Below are 17,735 nucleotides of genomic sequence, written 5' to 3' on the forward strand. Positions count from 1 at the left end.
CAGGATACAGCAATAGGTTAAATCTTACTTATCCAGACACAGCGTCGACATACGCAAGGTATGTCTTACATTTTTCATGCGCAATATGTAACCAACGCCTTAAACACTCGTGTGCCTTTGGCGAAATCCTATTGAAACTGCAAGTTTCCTTAAACTTACGTTAGAGGGTATCAATGCCAATTTGTGAGTAATCACACTTATTGGATGGGGCTAAGCACTGCTACCAAAAAAAAGAAGAAGGCACCATCCCAAATTCGGGCCCGGGCATTTCAGTTGCATGCAATCAAGTCGTATCTCATTACATCGTTTTACATATATAACGAGTCGCAAGCCCAGCGCAGAATTAGCTTTGCGTGGAATGGTGTGACATTAAAGGCTTCTATAGCTAGCACTTTGGTCCAAAACAATCGCCCGCTTCCAACTAATCCACCACAAGCGTTTAACTTATTGTGTCGCAGCAGCATTGCCAGGTAATCGCCGTCTCACATTTAGCTCACTTAGCCCCAAAGTGGTGTTTACTGAACGCTGATAAATAGATGTATGCGACCAATATATGCATTCTTACCTAATTACTTCTTCAGGGAAATGACCTCACATCAACTAGATATGTTCGTAGTGTTACAGAAAATTTATTAGACGATCAAACTGAAAATATCGGTCCAAAACTTGAAACTGTGTAATAAAATAATTCTGTAATCTTCGCAAATACTAAACTTTTTCTAGGATCAATCCTACCTGCTGATTCTAGATGTGATAGCTGTGTGCGCCTACTACAAGGATTCTTAATCCAGCAAACGCAGATCACGAGTACATTACATGCTCTATAGTGCGACCTCCGCCTAATATCACAGGAGGAGCCTAATATGTATATAAGCTTGTGACGCCTGAAGGCAGTTCGTACGCCTGTCATGAGCCTAGAGTTACATTTTTTTAGTAATAAGAGTCATTTGATTCGTAAAATATCTCCTTTTTATCTCGATCAATTTGGTTGGAACTTCTACGGTACAAATTTCGGGCCGCTCTAATTATAGATAGCTCATCCGCCTTTTTAGCACAATCTATTCCCATATGCCCAGGCGCTCCTACCCGTCCTTTCAAGTGATTGTTGTTACTCCAACATACTTGAATATGTTGTGCTATGCGAGTTTTTTGCCACAACCGCCGCTGGGTTGTCAACATAATAATTTACGGGGTTGTTTGGTGGAGAGTATTGCTTTAACCTGTAAGATACCTACTCTCAATACAATATATCAATCAATATACCATCACCCTTTTACATGCACAAAAAGCAGTAGATGCCGTCATCATTGACTTATCTTGTTTGGTTGATTTTCCGACAGGGTGGATAAATGATGTATATTGGAACGATTTTCCGTCATCCCTTGTCAAATTTGGTTTTGAGACAAACCGGTTTCGGCGTTGTGCCATCATCAGTGTCGATTTTCGTTCTCTTCTCTCGAACGAAAATCGACACTGATGATGGCACAACGCCGAAACCGGTTTGTCTGAAAACCAAATTTGACAAGGGATGACGGAAACTCGTTGCAATATACATCAGCCTTCATCATTCTCTTCTTTGCATTGAGTTTCGCCCTAATCCAATTTGGGACCTTATACCACCAGGTAAACAAGACCAGATCCGTCTTCTCCGCACTGACGCTCAACCCTGAATCAGATCCCGAGATACACATGTACATATATCTCGCACCCATCGATGAATCAATACCTAATTGTTGGTAAAACGTCATCTGCAAACGCCGTATGTTTGATGGCAACCAAGCCGTACCGGCTGGGCACTTGGTTAATAACCAGTATCTAAGCTCAAGTACAGCTTAAATCTGTGTAATACGTGTGAGGCACAAGAACTCACAACTAGGTATATAATTTACGATTTTAATTCAATTTAAACTTCCTTACTTGTGCCTACCTAAAATAACAACTAAATTCGCATAAATTTACTTAAAGCTTTACTACTCGTACACATATAAATATAAATGCATGTAATATTTTAGATGTACCCATTAAGTACATAAATGAAATGCCCTCGTCAGTCAATTGCATAAATGATATTGAACTTGGCATGTTAACCACCACCGAGTATAAATCGGAGGAACTGATGATTTAAGTACAAGATACATCCATGCATGCATAGACATGTACATACATACATACTTAATGTTGCAGGCGGATGTTTGATTGTTGGATGGCTTGACATAAAAGATCACCAAGGGTTTGTGCAGCAATTACAAGAAGCTGAAATCAATTGTTGGTATGTAGTTAAGAGAGACGATGCGAGAGCGGAAAAAGTGAAAGTGCGGGGCACACCCATTTCTTATGTTATGATCTGAGGAACAAAATCTTTGAAATTAGTACTAAATTTGGTCCCGTTTGGTTTGTCATTCTGTAAATCTACTTAAATATCTCCCTAACGGCGCATGCACTTGAGGCTTCCTACATCTTCTACTCTTATTAATTTTTTTCCGAGTACAAAAAAAATGCGTCAGTAATTTACTTTTGACTATAACTGAATCAATCATTAAGGTACTGACTGATCTGGGCATCGAATCTCAGCTGGTGGATCTTGTGCACCAATTGCTGCTATGCAGGGTGGTAAGGGCAGAACTTGTAGGGGTGTCGGTGAACAGGTTCGTCAGTAGGGGAACTCCCCAAGGTGGAGTCCTATCCCCTCTGCTGTGGGTTTTGGCGGTGAATCAGCTGCTAAGGGACATGGAGGAGGAGAGGGTCTGTAAAGTTATAGCATATGCTGACGACGTTGCCTTGGTGATAAGTGGGATGTTTCCACAAACTCTCTGCGATATTATGCAGGTGGAATTAAGAAGGATCGAAGCTTGGGCCGTTGATAATGGTCTGGCTGTGAACCCAAATAAAACGGAGCTGGTGCTCTTTACGAGGAGGTATAAGATACCACCACTCTCAAATCCAGTGCTGGCAAACACAGTGCTTAAGTGGGTCCGCCAACTATCTAGGGCTCACACTTGATAAGAAATTCAACTGGCCACAAAACACCACGGAACGTGTCCGTAAGGCCACGGTTGCCCTCTACACATGCAAAGGGGCAATTGGACGGAAATGGGGTATGTCCTCTATGATAGTGCACTGCATATACACGGCCATAGTTAGGCCAATATTGCTATACGGGGTGGCGGTATGGTGACCCGCCCTGAATAAATCCTCGACGGTTTTTGCTCTTCAAAAGGTGCAAAGATCTGCACTACTATGCATAAGCGGAGCCATCCGCACAACACCAGCGGAGGCTATGAATGTAATACTGGACCTACTACCCATAGATATAGTAGGCATAAAATATGCAGCATGTGCAGCTATTAGGCTGAGGAAACTGGCCACATGGTCTCACTGCAACCATACTGAAATTCTCGACAGATTCTGCATACCAGAATGGACAGATTTCTGCAAACCACATACCAACTTTAACAAGGGATACGAGATATTAATCCCTGAGAGGGAACAGTGGGTGAATGACACTGATTGGTCCACTAACAGCATTCAGATCTATACAGATGGATCTAAACTGGATAACAGGGTCGGATGGGGTGTCTATTCGGAACGATTGGAAATACAAAGATCAATTCAACTTCCGGATCACTGCAGCGTATTTCAGGCCGATCTTGCGGCTATACAAGACGCTGTGGACTGCCTTAAGCAGAAAGCAGTCTCTCAGAAGCACATTTAGATTTTCTCAGACAGTCAAGCAGCACTTAAAGCCCTTGACTCTGTCACAACTTATTCTGAAACTGTAGTAGGCTGTCGCAGATCACTTAACGTGATGGCTGAACAGTTTACTCTGCATCTGGTATGGTTTACGGGACATAAGGGCATACTAGGTAATGATATGGCGGATGAGTTTGCAAGAAAGGGTACCTCCCTTTGACTTTCGCCATCCTGGAAGAGGTTGGGCATGCCGCTCTCCACCTGCAAGCTCAATATATAGTAGAGTTGTGTCGTTTCGTTCTGAACTTGTTCAATTGACCGGGTCTTTCAACTGAACAAGTGAACTAGATCTTCGATTTCGGTTCTATTTGTTCTTTTAGTTCATTTGTTCTTTTAGTTCGTTTTATCTAATGTTATTCTTTCTCTCATCTCGTTCGCGAACATCCATACGTAAATTCATACATACATACGCAGAAATTCGCAGTGAGCACGAATGTCGATGATTCCACTTACACTAAAGATATATATGTGTGGACATCTTTGTGTGTGGCACTGCTACACCAATTTATGTATGGACTATTTATGAAAAACATGTTTTGTAAGAAACTAATATTACATTTATTAAGCTTGAAAAGTTCATATTTACAATTTGTGTCTGTATTCTTTCAATTTCCTGGATCTTCCGAAATTTGTAACTTTTTTTTAAGTTAATTATAGATATATATATTAACTTATTTATTCGTAACACATTTAAATATACCTACACAAAGCATTGCCGCATACACACACCCATCTATACTTGTTGGCTTTTTTCGCGGGTGCGAGGAGCAGTGATCAAATTTGCTTGAAAAAAAAAAGAACAGATGAACAAAAAGAACAACTTGTTCGTTCATCAGAAAAAGAACGAAAGATTCGAATCTCTGAAATGAACGAAAAAGCACAACTCTAATATATAGGAGGCTCTACTGATGGAAGCGGGGGCAAGGTGAAAGCATCATGAAAGATGCCACACGGCAAAATCACATGGCCGAAATGGAATGAAAAGAGATCGCGAGTTTCTCCCCCTCCGTAAGAGGGATATGTCCTTAGTTGTAGGTCTTCTCACTGGTCACGTTTGTATTGGACCGCATTCAGAAAGGATTGGCGCTCCATTTAATGATTATTGTAGAAGCTGCCGCAACGAAGAAGAGCCTGAAACTTTTAGGCGTCTACTCTGTGAATGTCCAGCGCTCGATAGAAGAAGGCAACGGTTTATGGGCAAGATGTTTCTCGTAGATCTGACTGATATAGCTGAGGTCAATACACGACGATTAGTTAGCTTCATAAACTGAACGAAGTGGTTTGATTAGGAGAGTAGGAACAAATCCGTGTGGTTTCACAATGGGCCTATAAAGGCTTAGGTGTGCAGCTCCGATACGGACGGCAGCCACTTAAACCTAACCTAACCTATAATTGAAGCTCATCGCACACAATACCCGTTATACATAATTCAGATTAAGAAAATTAGAGATTGAGAGCCTGGTTCGTGTGTTTAGTCACATTTGAACGTCGGTTCCCAGTCATAATTCGCCCCGATACTCGTGCTTAATACGGTATTCGAACGATGATTTGCGGAGGGAGTGCGGAGCGATTCGCTACAAAACAGATACGAATTTGAACTTTAAAACTAGAAAGCTCTCAGGCTGCCTAAAAAGCTTCAGCGGCGCTACGGATAGAGGCTAATGTATAAGCTGTGTTTACTTCTTGGCAGCAAACTTTCCTTCGAACGGTTTTTGGTGACATATCTATCGATTAATAAAAAGCCAGGAAATGCATCACCAAACGGAGCTTAATTCTATTCGAGTGGACAGGGCCGGCGAAAGGGGTGGGTATGGTGAGTGGGACTACCCACCATGGATTAAGAAATAGAATAGGGTTAACGTAGATTCCATCTTTTGCGATTGGAGTTTCCGCCATGAGTGTTCACGAGGGAGCATTTTTTTTTCTTTGTTTAGAAAACAATTTATAAAATGTCGAATTTTCGAATTTCAGGAATTATTCAGCCAGAGTCGCCAGCATTTCATACGCATCCCTCACGTCTTTGTAATTGTAAATTTTCGATATTATGTCGGTAGGAATAAGACGAGATGCACTGATCGAAGTTATCTGGCCGAAGTTCTGGTCTCTATACAGACATTTGCTGGGATGGGAAAAGCTTTCACTACCATAAATTATTATGATATTTCTAGGCATCAGAAGATAATTAGATATAAATAGTGCACTTCGAACGGATGCTCTTTCGGCAATTAGAGTATTTGCTAATTGGGCGATGTTCGGTTCAATACCATTAGGATCCAATCAGATCGTTGACTTTGAACTTAAGTCTTTTGCACAGTGCGCTAGAGAGAGCCCTATACGCGATGCTAAGCAGGCTGGTTCTCGTGGTTTGAGGGGTCATCTTTCTTATGAATTCGGCAAAGCGCACTTAAATTCCAATCTGGAGCCATGCGGTCGATCGATAAAATTTTGCATAGTAGTTCAAACATGCTCTGTACCAACTCTTAGCTTCCGCCTTTGAACAGCTAGGCAGTCTGCCTTTACCCATCGCCTTGTTAGTCTTTGGCCGGATTATTGCAGTTCCAACTTTGTCATAGTCGGGTGCCTGGCATAGGGTCCGTTTTCTACTTCGCTAGTTGTCAATGAGGAGACCTCCCTCCATAACTTAAGTTATCAGATCGCCATTTTCATTCCTTCAGGAATCTTTCCCTGTATTGAAACCATCCGTCAGCTGCCAAAATTTTGGTATATATTTCAGAAACTATTCCTATTAGCCAGCATCTGAAGCATTAACATTATTCTGCTTCAATGCGAACACACTTACAAAATTGGCAGGAGGGGTCTCAAAAGACGCGTGGTATCTGTATCAATAAGAGCAAGGCGGTAATAAAAAATGTTTGCTTGTATTGAAAGTTATTTACAAAAAACCGAAAAATGACTCCGGATCGCGGTAATTCTATACGCATACAGCATGACACGGCTAATACGCGGCCAAAAATATCGAGAGAGGTGTCAAACGACGCGTCTTGACATCAGTATTAATAATCCGAAGGCGAAAAATTTTAACTCGTTAAAAAGATATTAACGAAAAACCGAAAAATTACCCGCGGGTCCCTCCGAAACCGGGGTGGGATCCAAAGAATTTTTGTGCAGAACACCTGTCTGCATTATTGTCGAGGTCAATACGCGTCTTTTGACACTTCTCCCAATATTTTTGGACGCGTATTAGCAGTGTCATGCTGTCGTATAGAATTACCCGGATCGCTTAGAAACCGAGGTGGAATCCAATAAGATTTTGCGAAGAACACCTTTCTTCATTGGGCCATTTGACCGTTCTCAGATGCATTTTTCTGTGTTGGTTCAACGCCGATTTCGGGATCAAAATAATTTCGCGCAGAGTACCTGTCTGCGTACAACAAAATCATAAAAATTATATCAATCCCATGAAAAGGTAAAAGTCTAGTTGAGGGGTCGACTGCTAATACGTTACCAAAAATATCGAGAAAGAGAGAGAGAGGTATCAAACGACGCGTCCTGACATCAGTATTAATAATCCGAAGGCGGAAAATAAAAATATTAGCTCGCTCAAAAGATATTAACGAAAAACCGAAAAAAGACCCCCGGGTACGTCCGAAACCGGGGGTGGGATCCATAGTATTTTTGCGCAGAGCACCTTTCTGAGTGGGCGGCCTTCGGCCGCGCTTACAAAAAATAACCCTGGGCTACGCCAAGCCAAGTCCGGGTGTGTGGTATAACCGTGGCTACCGCCACGGTGATGCACAATTTTTTTTGTGGGTACAAACACAACAACAACCACATGAAAATCGCCAACTTCAACTGCAAATATCTCCGGATATAGATAAAATTTTTCTTTTCCACCATCGGATTATTGTTCTCGAAATTAATACGCGTCGTTTGACACCTCTCTCGATATTTTTAGTAGCGTATTAGCAGTCGACCCCTCAACTAGACTATTACCCTATATCCGCGCAAGGCACTTATGTTCACAATTTTTTTGTGGGTACAACATTACAACAACCACATGAAAATCGCCAACTTCAACTGCAAATATCTCCGGACAGAGATAAAATTTTTCTTTCCCGCCTTAGGATTATTGGGTAATAGTCTAGTTGAGGGGTCGACTGCTAATACGCTACCAAAAATATCGAGAGAGGTGTCAAACGACGCGTCTTGACATCAGTATTAATAATCCGAAGGCGGAAAATAAAAATTTTAACGCGTTCAGAAGATATTAACGAAAAACCGAAAAAAGACCCGCGGGTACCTCCGAAACCGGGGGTCGAATCCATAGTATTTTTGCGCAGAACACCTTTCTGCGTTGGCGGCCTTCGGCCTCGATTATAAAAAATAACCCTGGGCTACGCCATGCCAAGTCCGGGTGTGTGGTATAACCGTGGCTACCGCCACGGTGATACACAATTTTTTTTGGGGGTAAAAACACAACAAAAACCACATGGAAATCGCCAACTTCAAATGCAAATATCTCCGGACAGAGATAAAATTTTTCTTTTCCGCCATCGGATTATTGTTTTCGAGATTAATACGCGTCGTTTGACACCTCCCTCGATATTTTTGGTAGCGTATTAGCAGGCGACCCCTCAACTAGACTATTACCGATTATTGTTCTCGAGATTAATACGCGTCTTTTGACACCTCTCTCGATATTTTTTGACGCGTATTTGCAGTCGACCCTCAACTAAACTTTTACCATGCTTTTTTCCGCCTTCGGAATGAGTGGTCTCAGACATCGGGATCGTAACGTTTTTGTATATCAAATGACAATTAGTGTACTCTTGTATGGTTAGTACTATTTACCCGAAACCATTCTTGTTGGGTCATGTAATGTTAGAAGCGGTTCCTGTCTTTGCTAACCAAATGCCAAATATTAAATTCGGCATTATCTGGTAGGATATCCACAAACAGCTGTGCAACAAAAGTTAACTAATTTTATTTTCGCTGAAAAAACACAAATAAACATCTGGGAAAATGTCCACAAATTTCCGATACACAATGGTGCGCACCGTACGCCCATACGTTAAATATATGCCACAATTAACCAAACCTATACTTCGGGTTCTCATTAAAGTGTCGGTGCATTACCTTGAGAGTTCAAAGTGTTCACCGGAGGAGCTTGATTTAGAGTTGACCAAACTTACACATTCCGGCCACGATATTCCTGATAATTTTTGTGAACTATTCGCTGCTATTTTACAAATAATGCAAATATTTTTACGAACACCAAAAGGTATAGTTAAGGATAATGAATTTCGGGATTGTTTAAAAGAGCTAAGGTATGTGGGATAAAAGGTAAACAATAATATTATAAACTCTTAATAATCGTTTTCGATATGTGTGTGCAGATTTACTGATGAATGTGTTGAAGACTTGAGCAAAGTGCTGTACAACCATCGTGCCTCATTAACAAAGAGTTTCATAGAGGCCAAGACATCACGTTCCAAACCTAAAAACTTACAATGGCGTATTAATATATCGCTCGGCGAAGGGTAAGTAGCAATTTTATTGGTATTCCCATTAGAACTAGTGCACCAAGTATTCAGTTAACGTAGTGAATTAAGGGTGCGATATTACCTTGATGGTTTTTATTTCTGGAACAAATCATTATTTGGCAAAGGAACATCATTATCGGTAATGCCCACCAAAATCTTTCTTGAGTCCATTGCTACAAGAAGAAGATTGTAGCTAAGTTTGCAACTTGCAGGATTGCCATTCTTTTTGAGTATAAACGCATTTGGCTACAAACCGATTTCTACTTGGTCCTTCTAAAGGAGCGGGCCTCCTTGCTCAGCATCCATAAGTAGGTGCGAGTTAAAATTATATCGAGTCTGAGCATCTTCATGCATTGCTATAACATGGCCTAGTCAACGTAGCAGCTGAGATTTAATTGGTTGAAGTATAACCATTCCTGCGTAAAGCAGACCTCTCCAACTAAAAAACTGGTTGAGAAACGATAGATAGCTTTAAAAATACAACAACCAATACGGTGTTTAAGAACTCAACTCATAAGGAGCGTTAAATGATCATCACAGGCATTTACAAAAAGGCGTCGGACCGTTCATAAAGATATATACCGGACTCTCCCCAGGGAGGCGCGCGTCACTCTAACTCAAAATCAATCTGGATTGATTGTTTTTTTGTTGGATGATATAGCTGACAAAGAGCGCCTCTAACACTCTTATCTCTGTGATCCAACACTTTCGGAACTGCAAGTTACTTCGGAGTCCCGTTAGAGGATATTGGTGGCAATTAGTGAGTGATCGCGCCGACTGGAATGAGGCAAAGCACTGCTACAAGGATGAGAAGACTAAGACGACCAGTTGGCCTCTCCATTCGAACCCATTATGAATGATATTTGAAATGTTTGTGAAACTGCTCGTTTCCCTTGCATAAACTGTGCTACCTGTAATAATAAACTTGTTCTTCTTACAGGACTTGTAATGGCAGCATCAATGCACCAACTATAATACTACATTTCCAATTACCAGATGGCCGCTATCGTACATTAGAATTTCCACTATCGATGTTTCATCAATTGCGCTATAATGTAGCATTGCTTTTAAGTGAAATGCAAGCGTTAGAAAGTCGTGCTGTTATGAAGAAATTTTAAGATTTTTAACAAATGGTTTGGTAAATTTAATTGGATAGCTGGATTTTATATATAGGAAATGCAGGGACCCGAACTGTTCTTTTTTTATATTAAAAGTCATTCAGAAAAATTATTTCAGAACTTTTAAAGTTTTCATCCGAAATATACTACTTAATTCGGACTTTTATTCTTTAAGGAAAGATTAAAAGTCCGACCCTATAACTATGAAACGGCTCATTAAACTGAAGCTATTTTTTTTATAAAAAATGTTTCTTGTTTCAACAGAAAGCGGTGTACCAAATTTCCATTGCTCACTGCTAAAGTATAAGCAAAGTACTATGAGAGTTGGTTATGTGTTTTTTATGACAAATTTCTGGTATTAGTATGTAAAACTTTCAAATGATCATATAGGCTTCAAAATTAGATATTTGTAAGAATCTATTGATAAAAAACTCATTTCATTTGGACAAGCCGTTTCATAGTTATAGGGCCGGACTTTGATTTGTCCTTAAAAAATAAAAGTCGGTAATTAACTTTTTTTCGGACTTATAAAATAAATATCCGGATTTTACTTTTATTTGTGATTTTGTTTGAAAAAAGTTCGAAAAATAAAAAAGGTGCATGAATCGTCGTGTAAATGCTATGGGTATCCCCAGGATCCCATAAACTTTGACCTAGGACAAATTTTTGACCCGGCCTTTTTCGACTCAAAAAAAGAAAACTATTAAATTGGATCCCTGAGGAAATGTATTTAATCCGCTGTCGTGCAACAGTAAGATATATATTTGTTATGCATTGGACCAGAGTATAACTAGTATATGTAATTAGTATACATATGTACTGGCCAACATTTGTCAAAACAAGGCGTGTAATTTGCTTGTATTTAAATTGTGCATAATTTGCCAATATATTATATACCAGAATATTAAGTGTAACATTTGTTAGCTAAACCGTGAGATTATTGTAATGTTTTTGATAGTTTTTTGCAAAAAAATTGTTGATCAATCGATGTCAATGTAATTAATTAATAATACAAAAACGGAGTTGTGCTTATAATGGACGTAAATACTTTGATATAGACTTTTAGATAGTAGAATTAAATAAAATTTACATTATACACGCATATTGATGTGCACATACGTTTATAGTTACGCTTTATATGTATGTAACAAAAAAATATATATTCATTGTATTTGCAAATTCAAAAGTATTTAGCGTTTATTTAAGTTTTCGTAAAATTTGGCAGTATGCATGTATATATGTACAATATTAAATTTTATTACTATTTTATATTTATAGCTATAAATTCATCACAAATTTATTACTCATTGCTGGTTCTAGTAAGTTGGTAAACGATTTTTTTATATCTTTGGCGATTTGGTCCAGTAGACTAAGCTAAATGGAGTCTATGAACTTTTCGTTATCTGCTAAAAAATGCATGCCATATGTCGCAAAAAGAGATCCACTAACATTTAATGGTGTACCAGCCTTTCGCCCCGTAAACACAGTAAACCGAAAAAGGAAGACCTTCCTTTTTTCCTTATGAATCAATCTCTACAAAGAACTTGGCTTAGTTCAGTACCCACAAAAAAAAGTGATTTGCCCGTATATTGCGAAAATTGCATTTCAAGTTTGGTTTGGAAGGTAACTGAGCCGAGCTACACAGATTTTGATTTGAAAATTAAATGTAAATCTCAATGTGTTTGTAAATTTTGACAAATGGGCATAGCACTGTTACTATTGAGATGGACTATTTTCGCACATTTCAGGAACGGTAAGTCAAAAACATTTTCCTCTCTGATCTGTACATGGGAAATGTATTTCTTTGACATTGTAAAAAAATGGGCATTATAAGCTGCTTAGCTTAAGCTTAACCTCACCTAAACGGTCGTACTTAAAAAACTTGTACTTGTTAACTTATGTGTTTGAATTAATTCTCCATATAATGTCGTTCACCATTAATTTCCCTTAACCGTTGGGCTGCTTGTTCTGGTGTCAAATCACGTTGCGCTTCATTGAGCAGCTCAAATCCAACCATAAATTTACGTACTGTAGCAGAACGTAACAACGGTGGGTAATATAGTGCATGTAACGTCCAATGTGACACATCCGCGTCTCTGGCTTCACCAGTTGGTGCACCGTGCCAACCCATTGAATATGGGAATGAACATTGAAATAAATTGTCATATTTAATCGTTAGTTCTTTGATAACTTTAGCCAAGTTTTCGCGCTGCGCTGGTGTTACATCATCTAAACGTTTATTATTGTTACGTGATATAAGTAAAGTTTCAAATGGCCAAGCAGCCCAAAAGGGCACCACAACGAACCAATCTTGATTAGCAACAACAATACGCTCTTTACGTTCCAGTTCTCGTTTCACATAATCAGCTAGCAATGGACTACCATTCTTTTGGTAATAGTTCCGCAAACGTTCGTCCTTAATTTGTGGTTCAGTTGGCAAGAAAGAGCATGCCCATATTTGACAATGCGGATGTGGATTTGAACAACCCATAGCAGCGCCTTTGTTTTCGAATACCTGCACCCAAAAGTATTTTTTACTCAACTCGCTGAATTGATTGATCCACCTGTTGGGTGATACAAAAAATATGATGATAAGTAATTATAGCATATCGACGGCGGTGTGAAAGATCACTCTCACGTCCAGAAGAGATAGGGCAATGCACTATTTAGCTGCCGAGCTGGGTCTCTAGACATACATAAAGGATCAACTCAAAAATCACAGTGTTCAAAAAACTCTCTTATGCACCAAAGGTATGTCTACTTTTTAAAAGGTTTTTTTTCGCTCATTAGTGTAGATATACAGTTCGGTAGGTACTGAATTAGAAAGCGTGGAAGTACTCATAGCTTCGAAACGTTTGAGATTTGGGATAGCTTCCTGTTGTTCTAGGTGTGCGATATGAGAAGTGCCAATCTGCAACATTTTGCCCGATATTGAACACTTCGTAAACAAACTCTTATTCCTAATCAGAACTCAAATTCAATCTTTATATGAGGACGTTTTTGTTGTTACTGTATTTTATTCCTTGTTGCTGTTGTTTTGTAACCGCAAAGGTTTGGTGAGTATGGACGGATAAGGGCAGTCCTTTGCCAGACTGAATCAGAAGCGCTTCGATACTAGCACCATCTGCTACTAACCCTACTGAGACCAACGAAGTCCCTTTGGAACCCGTATATTATGAGTCAGAAGATCCCTACTATGGACACCACACTATGGTCGATTTATAGAGCAGCATTATGAGTTTTGTTTTAAGGATCCAGCATGAAAGGACTCGTCATTATATTACCGAAGCTCATCTTTCTCTTCATGAAAGTGCCGTAATTTTTGGCGATTTCGTATTTAAGGGAAGGATTTGTTCGATCAGCCGGTTCTACGTACCGTAGATGCTCGAGATTTTTTTCGCCGACCAAGGGCGGTAATTTCAGTGTAACCCCATTTAATTTGTTGCGTCCCTCACACAAATTGTAATCCTCGGAGCAGCTTCTTGCAGCTGGACTGCTCCATATCCTCTTGCTCCGGGAAGGCATTGAACATAACCCTGGTCACAGGCTGTGGTTCTGCTGCATATGTCGGAAAAGGATTTATCTTAGACGGACATACTCTTGTCAGTGTGTCAAGTGTAGAAGATGGTTGCATCGGGTCGTGTAGTAATGCGGCTGTAGATTGTAGTGTGCGACGAGATTGGAACAATAACCCTGTAAAAATTTTTAATACGCTTATTCCTATTACTATAATTATTTCTCCATTTCCTTGTCACTTCACAACAACGCCCTTTTCATATCTAATATATAATATTCTTGTGTCACGGGATTAGAGGCTTAACTCCTCCGAAACGGCTGAACCGATTCTCATGAAATTTTGTGAGCATATTGGGTAGGTCTGAGATTCGGCCAACGTCTACCTTTTTTTCGCTACGTGCCTAGGGTCTTGAGATCAAAACGTGGACCCGGGTACCCCTAGAATGTGTTTATACAATATGGATATTAAATGAAAGCTGTTGATGAGTGCTATAGTACGGGATAATTTTCATACAACTGGGAGGCTAGGGTCTCGAGATATAGCCCAAAACGTGGACCCGGGTACCCCTAGAATGTGTTTATACAATATAGATATCAAATGAAAGCTGTTGATGAGTGCTATAGGACAGGATAATTTTCATACCCCTGGGTGAGAAGGGTCTGGAGATATAGGCCAAACGTGGGCCCGTGAACGCCTAGACAATGTTTTTACATTGTGGGTATCAAATTGAAGCTGTTGATGAGTGCTTTAGTACAGAGTAAGTTTTACACCGCTGAGTGACTATGGTCTCGAGATATAGGCCAAAACATGGGCCCGGATACACCTAGAATGTGTTTTTATATTATGGGTATTAAATTGAAGCTGTTGATGTGTGCTATAATACGAGTAAGTTTTACACCTCTGAGTGACTAGGGTCTCGAGATATAGCCCAAAACATGGACCCGGATACCCCTAGAATGTGTGTGTATTATGGATATCAAATAAAAGCTGTTGCTGAGAGCTCTAAAGTTCATTGTGATATTCGATTTAGTCGTATCAACCTGGCAAAACTGATAAATATGCATGCGAAGCCGAAATAAAGACAAGAATTAATAATACCCACATACCTATTTACATACGTCCTACTCAATTTACCTGAAATTTCGTATATAAATTTGCCTATATTAGTATTTACAATGCTTTTTTCCGGGAAGTATACCAGAGACGGACTGGGACTGGGATTAGGACTTGGACTGGGACTAAGACTGAGACTCGGAGTGGGACTGGGACTGAGACTCGGAATGGGACTGGAACAAAATACATACCACCCTCTGGGACTGGCAATAAGAGATGAGAAGAATGAGAAAAAATTCAGAGAATAGAAAAGAGAGGGAGACTGAGAAAGAGATAGAATGAGACGAAGATGGAGATAGATGAAGCGAAAAAGACGGAGGGAGGACTGAATAAAAAGATTAGGAAAAAGTGTAGAGGGGTAGGGCAGAGTTAGACGGAAAAAGCTTATTAAAATGTATGCAGATAGACCAAATTTAGGGCAGAACAACGTCTGCCGGGTCTGCTAGTTAAAACTATAATATGTACATACATATGTATGTATTTTATTTGCCTTACTCATCTATAACAGCACAGATTTCCGACACAGTCATTTGTGACAATGTAACATTCGATTTGGGATGAAAACACATAACACGGCAAGTGCCACGCGCCTCCGCCACTTGAAAGAGTGGATCATTCGAAGAAGGTGGCACTGGATTGTTCTCCATTAAAGCTGGAAAGTCATTCGTAAATACAAAAGTGCCTGTGTAAACTGGATTCACCTACAGAAACAAGGAAATTTAATAAGAATAATAAAATCTCAGTTTAGCAATTACATACAGTGCCATTTGGTCGTGCAACACCCGGGCTTAGCGGATTTGTTGGATCAAAATCGGGTATATTACTTTTCTGTGGCGGTTCCTGTTGTCCCGTCCATGGCCGCAACATTCGGTGTGGACTTACTAATACCCAATGGCCGGTTAGCGGGTTCATGCGACGATGGGGGTGTTCTGAAGAAATGTTTGTAAAAACTGCCGTTCAAAGCAAGTAAACTCTACGAGGACTCACCAGTTGCGACAAACTGCATTTCGCTCGTAAATTATACAATGTATGTAAACTTTAAACAATAATGATAAATGTAGGTACTGTTCGGGAAAGCCACCTGCTTTGAGTATTTATTAGCCACTAAAAAGTCATTCCATTTCTCAGCGCACCCAATGATCACTCACTCGTCAGACCTGAAAAAGTGAAGTGCATCGCTGAGTGTAAATAAATAGTTTTTAGTTGTTCTCTTATTTAGTTTTCTTATCAGCCATACATATGTACGACTGTAGTGATAATACACATGAACATATGTATATATGTATGTACATACAAGTTTACAAAACAAAACAGGTAAATACGAACATATGGTTATTAGGGAGCGCCGAAATATAGCGGGAACAATTTTTGCTGGGTGAAAGACATTTACATACAATTGTGGTTTTGTTGCTGAAACGATAGGGATACTTATCCTACTACTTTCCTGCCTACTTAACAACTTCCCTGTCCAATGAGTCATATATGACTCATGAGAGCGTATTGAAATAAGTTCATGAGTCACATGTCACTCATTTATCTATACAACTTAGAGAAGCTTGTTTGTTATGTTAAATATTTGTGAATTCTATGTGAGCGTATAACAAAAGACCCAAACTTTAGGAAAATGAAATAAAATTTCGAAATTTTTTTCTGATAGTAGCCTTTTATTCGGTAGAAAACCATGAAATATATAAAAAATTAAATACAAAGGAGAATGTTTTTATTCATTTAAATTAATATAAAATCAAGCGTGTATTTCGTTATAGCATTCCAAGCAAAAGGCCTTTTTACACATTATGCACTCAGTATGCACTTGCTTTGCTTTCCTAGCCAATTCTCCCTGATTTTTCAATTTGATTTAGCACACAGTGTATCGTTTTCGTTCGAGTTTGTTGTTAATATTTGGTGGAATCTCTTGCAGGCTATGTCCAGGAAAATGGTTCGACGTTCCTGGAGCGCTAGAGGAAATTGGAAGCCTTTGAGGAAGGTTATGTTCAACGGTTAATGCTGCTGGTCCTAAAGTCGGACTAGATATTCTTGAACTTGCAAAACTGCCAACTTAGGGCCGTCTACCAATTCGTTGTAAACGCATCTAGTATTGCCAATAGCGACTTCAAATAGCAAAACAATTGCTGTCTTCTTATAGCAAGTTAAACTTTTACGTAACGGACAATTGAAAGATGCAAGTTGATCGGAAATATCAATCCCTTTTTTGCTTCATTATAGTCAATTATGGCATCTGGTTTTATAACATCGCCTCTTTTTGTACGCACTTTAGACATACTATGTATCTCCATGGAATGCTGATACAGTATATAGATTATGCTTTTGTCTAGCTATTTGGTCGCCTCTCTTCAGCTACGCTTTTACTACTTACTCTGGCAAATTTCTTTTATTTTTACGTAAATTGCCAATCAAACCAGTTTTGCGACTTTTTAGGAACTCAGCTAATGGCAAGCTTGTATAGTAGTTGCACCACTGTTGATCCAAGTTTATTAGACCTGCTAACTCCTGCAATCTTCCATCATAAACCTGGTAGGACCATGTGTAACTATTTACAGCAAATGCTTTGTATATTTTCATGCCATAGCGATTGGTTTTTGCTGGGTTTGAGGTTTTTATAAGCAACTTTAGGTATTCTCCATCACTAAAAGCTTCATCATCATCAGAGTTTTCTAAATATCGGGTCAGTTCTTCCGTCGTAAATCGTTTGTTAGCCATTTTCTTTATCAT

General features: G+C 39.4%; 2 protein-coding genes and 1 long non-coding RNA gene across 3 annotated transcripts; 1 reads left to right on the forward strand and 2 right to left on the reverse strand.

Moving 5' to 3' along the window:
- Window positions 1-3,984: 3,984 nt before the first annotated feature.
- LOC137244525 (uncharacterized) lies at window positions 3,985-4,632 on the reverse strand. The gene is made up of 3 exons (XR_010951079.1): window positions 4,455-4,632; window positions 4,337-4,385; window positions 3,985-4,266 (listed from the first exon to the last, which is right to left on the reverse strand). It is a non-coding gene; the product is annotated as an uncharacterized lncRNA (long non-coding RNA).
- A 4,030-nt stretch (window positions 4,633-8,662) lies between these two features.
- Window positions 8,663-11,976, forward strand: LSm-4 (Like Sm protein 4). Its single transcript, XM_067762388.1, has 3 exons — window positions 8,663-9,038; window positions 9,108-9,251; window positions 10,195-11,976. Exons 1-3 carry the CDS (start codon window positions 8,734-8,736, stop codon window positions 10,370-10,372), a joined length of 627 nt encoding a protein of 208 aa, XP_067618489.1. The 5' UTR covers window positions 8,663-8,733; the 3' UTR covers window positions 10,373-11,976.
- Window positions 11,535-16,198, reverse strand: Galt (Galactose-1-phosphate uridylyltransferase). Its single transcript, XM_067762387.1, has 4 exons — window positions 15,990-16,198; window positions 15,762-15,931; window positions 15,498-15,703; window positions 11,535-12,936 (listed from the first exon to the last, which is right to left on the reverse strand). Exons 1-4 carry the CDS (start codon window positions 16,006-16,008, stop codon window positions 12,282-12,284), a joined length of 1,050 nt encoding a protein of 349 aa, XP_067618488.1. The 5' UTR covers window positions 16,009-16,198; the 3' UTR covers window positions 11,535-12,281.
- Between the last annotated feature and the right edge of the window lie 1,537 nt (window positions 16,199-17,735).

The sequence above is a fragment of the Eurosta solidaginis genome, chromosome 1 (genome assembly GCF_040869045.1).
Source record: "Eurosta solidaginis isolate ZX-2024a chromosome 1, ASM4086904v1, whole genome shotgun sequence".
In the NCBI taxonomy this organism is placed as follows: Eukaryota; Metazoa; Arthropoda; class Insecta; order Diptera; family Tephritidae; genus Eurosta; species Eurosta solidaginis.